Below are 8,886 nucleotides of genomic sequence, written 5' to 3'. Positions count from 1 at the left end.
TACAGCTCATTGTTATTTTGGTAGCACCATAGTTATTGCCTATGAACTGACTCAAGCCACAGTCCCCAGACCAGCTTGAGAAGTGGTACTTTGATTTTTCTTTTTTTGTTCCTAAATTTTTAAAATTGGAAATGATAAAACTTTAGGTTCTTATCAATTTATTCATCATATTCATTTCCCTTTGGTTTATTTGGAGATTTTTTAAAATGTGGTTTCAGAGGGCATTTAGAGTTACATATGAAATAAATGAAGTGGAACTGGATAACCTGTAAGGTTTCTGCAAGGTCTAAAATGATGACCCTATCATTGGAAAGGTTATAAACTTTTTAAAGACTTGATGTTAATAACTAGAATCTTATTTCTCTTCAGGTCACTTTGGATGTATTTGCAGTTTCTTTGTCCAACAAATTAAGGAATGTTTTCTAAAGAAAATATCTTTGGAACTGTCTTTGCTTGCCAGGTTGTAACTGGAGTCCTAGGAAATTCACTCATTCTTTATTTCTATATATTAAATTCTCTCCATGGTCATAGGGAAAAACCCATAGATTTTATTCTTACCCATTTGTCCCTTATCAATGTCTTATTACTTGTTACTAAGGGAATACCCCGAACAGTGACACTTTTAGGAATAAGACATTTCCTTGGTGATATTGCTTGTAAAACTATCGTCTACTTGGATAGAGTCTTTCGGAGCCTTTCCCTTTGTAGCACAAGCATTTTGAGCAGCTACCAGGCTATCACTCTCAGTTCAAACAGCCCTGTGTGTGCAGTACTCAAAGCAAAGGCCTCAAAACACATCACTGCTTCCTTTATCCTCTGTTGGATGCTCAGTTTACTGACAGAAGGAGCTATTCCCATATATAAAATTACACTCCAAAATAGCTCAACTTTTAGGAGCAACTGGAACTTAGACTATTGCATTTTCAGTATTTATTCCATGAACACCTTCAACACCATGCTACTGAAGATCCTTTATGATTCTGTGTGGTTTGGACTCACAACATATAGCAGTATATATATTATATTTCTCATGCAAAAACATCACAAAAAAGTTCTTCACATTCGTAGCACCAACGTCTCCCCTAAAACCTGTCCTGAGATCAAAGCCACCAATACTGTTGCGATACTTGTGAACAGTTTTATCTGTTTTCATTTAGTCAGTTCCATTTTTTTTGCTCTTCATAAATCTCAAATATCTAGTTCTTGGATGTTACATGTCTCTGCCTTTATGAGTGGATGTTTTCCAACTTTCTGCCCCATTGTGCTGATGAGCAGTATGAGTAGGTTCTCCACAACCTGTTTTTTTTCCAATTGCAGAACAAAACCTCCATCTTCAAAGATTGCATCGGTGTGAAAGAATTTGCTAGATTTTCCCTCCTTGGCTTGAATCCCATTTTAAAGATTTTAATCATAAGAACAAAGCCCCTTTGATAATCCCCATCCATATCACCCAGATCCTCATGTGACACTGGTGCACCACAAGTTGTCAGTTGGAAAGATTATCACTTTTCTACAAAGTTGCTTGGGCTCCACACTGCTGTTTTTATTCTAGGACGGCAAGTTAGCACTCTCAGAATTGTCATTATTTCTATTTATTTTATTTTTCACATGACAAATTGCTTTTTTTCTTTTTTTGGCCTGCATTAAGGTTGCTTATATCAGTGCTTAACATTCTGTCTGTCATGGCAGACAAGGTCCATTCACATTTGTTTATTGCATTTAAAATGTTAAAAATCTATCTTTATGTTCAGTGGTTCTAAAATTGTTTTCCAAATTTCATTTTTTTCAGTTGCATACCTAATTTCTTTCTTTCTTTGATAAATGAAATTGTTTAGATATATTTTTTTCCTTAATGACTGCTTTGGTTCAAGTTTTTTATGTTGACTTATTATTGTCACTTTTTTTGAAGTTATATATTTGTTTCTATGATTTGTACTTTGATATATATATATATATATGTATTTATATACATATATATATTTCTCACTGCATCCTCCTAAAAACCCTTTGAATGAATTGTTGTTAGTATTCCAGTATTACAGATAACGAAACTAAGGGTGAAAGTGAATAAAGAATTTACTTTGTGTCACAAAGAGAGCAAATTTTTAATCTTGGATTAGAACTCTTCGTGACTCTAAGTCTGGCACTTTATTCTTTCTATCACCATCTGCTTCAGTCTTTTTTGTCTCCATTTAAATTTTAGTTCTTTCTTTAAATGTCTTTTATTTTTGGGTATGATTTAATTTGTTTAATATTTCTATTTTTCTGGGTTTTTGAAATTTAATTTTTCCAAAACATGGTCAATTTTTGTAAAACAGCCTTGCATATCTGAATAAGGTTCTGACTTCTGTTTATTCCAGTTCAATATTTGCTTTATATCTATAATAGATATTATTTAACAAATGCTATTGTGACAGGAGAAATCCTAGTTCAGGCATATTTCTGTCACCCTCATATGAAGAGGATATTTCCCTAGTCTGTATTTTGAACTTTTAGATATTGATGCTGGAAACTAGAAGGTTACACCATCTGTAAAATCCGTATGAGGAAACAAGCCTGAACTCCAAATTTTGACCAACTGGAAGATATCTTTATCTTCCCTTTCTGTTACTTGTTTCCTTATATTCCATTCCTTCTTTCTGTAAAACTCTATCTTTAATGCTACATATATTTATATTCTGTATCATATTGTTGAAGCTGATGCTCTGGGCTCACTGACTCTTTTATATAATTTATTGAGCCTGGTATCTGAGGGGAATAAAACTGAAGTGAACTATCTCTTATTCACTAATTTAGTGACTGATAATAGCACCTAATCAATGGACCCTCAAATAATTTTTATCCCAATTTTTTGTCAACCCATTTGGGACTGATTTGGTCAGATCAAAATAGAATTTTCATACCCAGTGTTCTTCTATTGGGCACAAGGTAGATGGTATCTAGGGATATTTGTAGGCAGGAAAAATTAACTGACTCTTAAAGTTGTGATTCTATCTAGAAAAATCAGCGACAGCTTATTTTCTTGTACTTTTCTGAATGTTTTAGCTATGCTCTTTGTCTAAATTCCAGAGAAGTTTTGTTTTTTGTGATTAATGTAAATATTGAATAATAAGCATGATGTATAAACCTGACATTTCAATTCCACTTTGGATAGTCAATTATAATAATGAGATCTCTTAGATTCTGATAACTCTGGCACATTTCTAGTAATTCTGATTTGGGAAATTGCCTTTACAGTCAGAAGAAACTTATTTCTGAATGAATCTATTCCTGATACAGGAATGTTGATCTGGTTAAACTTTATTAAAATGTTTCAACTGTAGTGATGTATGAAACAACATATCTTTGATCCCAAGAAGATCTTTTGATTTGAAATATTACATATGCATGAGATAATTTTTGAAGCCTCATAGTCAAATCATCTCTCCATGATGTCTATAATCACTGAAACTTTGATGCTAAATTTAATTCCACAATAAGCAAGGATTTCTAATCTTTTGAGCTAAATTTTAGCTAAATAATTCCAAATGTACTACAAAGATGATAGCAATAGAGAATGTTACCAAAAATCAAACACTACATTATGAGACTCTGTGTGAACCCATGGATTTAATGAACTGAACTGAGGGGAGCTGAGTCCTCCATCCACTTTTGTTCTTTCCATTCATTATTATTTTATTCTGATTGTAAAATTCTTGTGCCCAAATTGGGAATGCACCATAATGGCTCCTTATCAATGTGCCTAGCAATTGTTTTTAAAAATTACCCAAATTATAGTTACACCCTCCATGGAATGTACAATATCTTTTGTGCCCTTATGCATCTGGTGAGACAATCCTAAACTGTATGGACATCATATTTGAAATGATTCACTGGGGGAGACTAGCATGCTAATCTCCTGGAATCGAAAAATGGCAGACTTAACATGCTGGCCTGGCAAAGAATCAGAGGGGAAGTTATTATATGGAATTTGTTATACATTTAAAAATAAAATAAATTCCAACTTGCTAGAGATGGTTGCTTTCATAAACAATCCTCTTCTGCTCTATTATGTATCTGGAAATACTTAGTTTATTTGTTTTTTGTTAAATTCAGAACAATAAAATGTAAAGAAACTCAAGCAAAAATTACTAGAGAAAAACCAGGAGCAGAGTGAGCCTCATCTCTGGAGGACATCTTGAATAGACTCTCCATCCCAGACTGGAAGAAATATTATTCACTGAAAATCCTCTTTGCTACCTGAACCATTTCAGGGTCAATTAAGGGTCTCCCTTGTGCTGCATGAAGTGTAGATCTCCTGGGACTTAAAATGTTTTATTGATGCTCTTCTTTTAAGCATCATGGCAAGTTCCCAATGATTCCTGAACTCTAGAGTCCTCTCTTGTAACCCATACCTTTGGCCAAGTAAAATAAAACAAGAATTTGGACTCATCTGAAAATGAATGCATGGGAGATGATAGAAAAAGAGCAGGGACCCTCATAATCTCTCTCAATTTACCCTCCAGACAAACTTTTAAAAATGCCTCAAAATGAATACAGCAGAGGTAGAACCCACAAAAGGATAAAGTGAAACAACCTTTCAAATCAAGACAGTTGAAAAGGTTACTATGAAAGTTCTGCTACACTTGGGTAAGAATGGAGTAGAGATCATATCATCAAAGCAGGCCCCACCTCAGGAAGTTAGTCCAGGCCATGGGGGTGGCTGGATTAGCTGCAATGGCTTTATGGACCTCTCAGTTCATTGATGGTAAGGGGGTCTGACAAATGAACAGAAGGAGATTACAGAGGTTCTTTTGCTAGCTTTGGGCACAAGACTCCATTGCATTGCCCATGCAAAGATCTAGGAGTTGGTTCTGTTTCACAGTCCTAGGATGAGGAGGAGCACTCAGACTTGCAAATGACTTAGTATTCTCAACAATACAGTGATGCAGGGCAGTTCCAAAAGATTAGTTAAAAATGCTATCTGCCTCCAGAAAAATAATTAATGGAGTAACTGAAATAATTAAGTTTCTTCATTTTTTTGTTCAAGTTTTCTTTCACAAAAGGACTAATATGGGAAAAAATGTTTTACATGATTCCATATGTAAAATCTATATCAGATTGCTTGCTCTTTCATGGAGAAGAGATAAGGGGGAAAGAAAGAGAATTCATGGTTCCAAAAAAAGAATTTTAAAAATTGTTTCCATATGGTAATTAGGGAAAGATAAAATTATATATATATATATTCATAATTCCATTATACCATAACTGAAGTTATATTTGCAATTTACATGTTTCAAAAGAGCCTCCGGAATCTCAAAAGAGACAAATTAAAAGCACAAGACTACCTTGTTGAGCTTTGGCAGTAGCCTTACTAAAGGCCATAATTTGTAACTTGAAGTGTTGCCAACAAATGGTTATTAGAAAAACAGATCCTGTATGGTACCATTTGTATTTGGAAATCCCAATTTAATTTATTAGTTTGTTTTAGATAAACTTGTCATGTAGCCTCTTTAAAACTGAGATGTAGGGCGATAAAAGACTGTCTGCCCTTTGATCCAGCCATAGCTCTGCTGGGTTTGTACCCCAAAGAGATAATAAGGAAAAAGATGTGCAAAAATATTTATAGCTGCACTCTTTGTGGTGGTCAAAAATTGTAAAATGAGGGGATGCCCTTCAAGTGGGGAATGGCTGAACAAATTGTGGTATCTGTTGGTGATGGAATACTATTGTGCTAAAAGGAATAATAAAGTGGAGGAATTCCATGGAGACTGGAACAACCTCCAGGAAGTGATGCAGAGTGAAAGGAGCAGAACCAGGAAAACACTGTACACAGAGACTGATAACACTGTGGTATAATCAAATGTAATGGACTTCTCCATTAGGGACAATGCAGTGTCCCTGAACAATCTGCAGGGATCTAAAAAACACTATCCACAAGCAGAGGATAAATGGTGGGAGTAAAAACACTGATGAAAAACAACTGCTTGACTACAGGGGTGGAGGGGATATGAATGAGGAGAGACTCTAAATGAACATTCTAATGCAAATACCAACAACATGGAAATGGGTTCGAATCAAGAACACATGTGATACCCAGTGAAATCACGCATCAGCTATGGGAGAGGTGGTGGGAAGGGGGGGGGGGAGAAAAGAAAATGATCTTTGTTTCCAATGAATAATGTTTGGAAATGACCAAATAAAATAATGTTAAAAAAACTGAGATGTATTTTTCCTATTAGGACAATTATGATATTTGACCCTTTATAAGTAAAATAAAGCTTTATAGAAAATGCATTTGCAGATTCAAGATGACAGAGAAAAACAGAGACCTGCCTGATCTCTTTCAAATTATTCACCAAACAATTTTGATATAATGACTTGAAATGAATTCTTGAGTGGCAGAACCCACAAAAGCATGAGGTAAAATTTTTTTCTGACCAAGATAACTTAGTAGGAAATGACTGTCACACTGGGTTGTGGTCCCAGGGCAAGGAGGAGCACTAGGATGTTGGTGCTTATTGCAGTCAGAGAGCAGGGGACTGTCATCACAGTGCTTGTGGTTCCTAACAGATCATAGAACAGGACAGGAAAGTATAAAATGTACTTCTCCTTAAAGCATAACACCTTGGAAGAATTGAAAATTTATAGATCTTGGGCCTGGCCCTGAAAATATCTCCTCAAAGAAGCTGAAGCTTGGGAAAGTGTTCCCTTTACCACTGAATCACAGCTGAACTTTTAATCATTTTTTAAAAAGTTACAAGTCAAGAAAAAGGCTAGAAAAAAGTGAGAGAATAAGCTTATATTTTGGCATTAAGGCTAAATATTTGGAGACTGCAAGAATGAAAATTAAATACAATCTTTTAATGAAAGTTGTAATATTGAGGGCACTGAGTATGACTGACATAAAAATACCTTAAATAAAAATAAATATAATTGATAAATTATTTGGGAACATTATTATTCATGGAATGGCTAAAATGTCCTGAATGATAATGTTTTGGGCCATCTTTCTAACTGCAAGTGTAGTTGGATCAAAATTACTCTATACAAGTCTCTTAATGAAATTAGTATAGAATGCCTAAATTAGTAGACAATGAAATTATTTTAAAAAATAATTTAGAAACACATAATCTGGATTAATGCCTTTTAACTGGCAATAATTCTTGTATCTATATTCAAAAATCCACAAAATTGTTTTATGTTAGTAATATGCTTATAATTTCTTACATTGTAATTTTTGGAAACAATATAAGAAATGGTATCAATAGCTGATATAATTGCATCATTGCAGAGTACCTCCTCTTTTGATCTAAATGGTGTGAAAACATGAATTTTTAGCTATTACTTAGTATTACTTACTAAGTATTATTCACTTAGCTATTACTTAATAGAGACATCATAATCGTTTTTAAAACTTTTAATTTTTTTTATACTTTGACTTTAAATTAAGGAGAGTAACAATTAATGTTAGGAAAAGTACAAAAGAACTTATAAATCTTCACTATCTATAATATCCATAGGCATCTTGTCAGGTCTTTTGGATCTTTAGATTTTGCAAGGTCATAAATCTTAACAGTTATAGAAGGAGCTGTGATAATGTATGTTACTAAAGAGAACCTTATTAATTCTAAAATAGTGAATTTGTTTACCAAGGAAAGCTGAACCAACACATGGTTGACAACTGGAGCAGGTGTGAGAAGCTTTCAGAGTTTTAGTGTATAGCACTGCATTTACAAATCTGGACAAGAATACTCTTAAATAGTAGAATTAGTTTGAGAGAAATGATGGGGAAATTCAGAAACTATTAAATGAAAAGGGAGTTTATAAGCAGGATAGTTCAGCTATTTCCAAGAAGACCGTAGTTAATGCCTTGAAAAGTAAACTGCAAATGAAACTTAGAGAGATACAGAATTCTTAATGCAGTAAAAAGTCTGATGGATTTAAGTTTTATGCTGATATTAACAACCCAAGGTGCTTCTAAGATGCACTGAAAATTATTTATGGGCCAAAGACATGTGATATATTTATATAACTTAGTGTTGATAAAGCCATACTGAGAAGAACATGATTCTGGAGAAAGAGGCTGAATAATTCCATAATGTTCTCAACAGACTGTCATCAGTCAGTGCTGAAATCATTCTTTCTCATGAAATGGTTAGTTTCTAGATGGTCAATTCTGATTTTTAAGACCTGATTTTCCTCTGTCAGTTTTTGGATCTCTTTTTCAATTGGCCCATTTCTCTTTGCATCACTCTCATTTCTCTTTCCCACTTTTCCACTGCCTCTCTTCATTGGTTTTTGAAATCTTTTTTGAGCTCTTCCAGAAACGATGTCCAATCCATATTTTTCTTTTGAACTTTGCATGTATTTCCTTTGCTTTCATTGTCCCCTTCTGTGAATGTACTTTGTTCTTTGTCTCCATAAAAATTCTTTAGAGTTAGGTGTGGATTTTTTTTTGTTTGCTTATTTTTCTTTATCTAATTATAGGTAGACTCTGTTTTCTATGAAGTTGGAGTAACCTCTTAAACTTCAGACCTTCCTTGATGCTATTTTTAGCTTATTTTATGGGGATTTTACCAATTCCAGTTTTTGGAAGATGATGTGATTGTCTGTGGGCTGAGAACTCTGGGAGCATACTCCCCATACTGATTCATTTGACCCTTGAGATGCTGATAGCTTAAAGATGTGTCTCAGGCTAAGGTATTAGCTTTTGATCTCACTCTGAACATCATCAGGTCAGGAATTGATAAAATTCTAGCCCCAGGCTTAGGCTCAAATTTTGGTCTCATGGTGTACTTGATCCAATCAAGTACACCCTTGATTGCCTTGTCATGGAGCTTTGCTCTTAAATTTAGGAAAAAAGATAAAGGGGGTCCCCCTTAGTACTATCAGCCCCCTCAAACT

At 34.2% G+C, this 8,886-nt stretch overlaps 1 protein-coding gene across 1 annotated transcript; it reads left to right on the top strand.

Annotated features, from left to right (window-relative positions):
* Positions 1–415: 415 nt before the first annotated feature.
* monDomV1R1203 (vomeronasal 1 receptor monDomV1R1203) lies at positions 416–1,387 on the top strand. The gene is given in 1 exon segment (NM_001166826.1): positions 416–1,387. A coding segment is annotated over 1 exon segment (972 nt).
* The last annotated feature ends 7,499 nt before the right edge of the window (positions 1,388–8,886 follow it).

This window comes from Monodelphis domestica, chromosome 2 (genome assembly GCF_027887165.1).
Source record: "Monodelphis domestica isolate mMonDom1 chromosome 2, mMonDom1.pri, whole genome shotgun sequence".
In the NCBI taxonomy this organism is placed as follows: domain Eukaryota; kingdom Metazoa; phylum Chordata; class Mammalia; order Didelphimorphia; family Didelphidae; genus Monodelphis; species Monodelphis domestica.
Note: the sequence above shows the minus strand (reverse complement) of the source record. Positions and strands in the feature narration are given on the sequence as shown.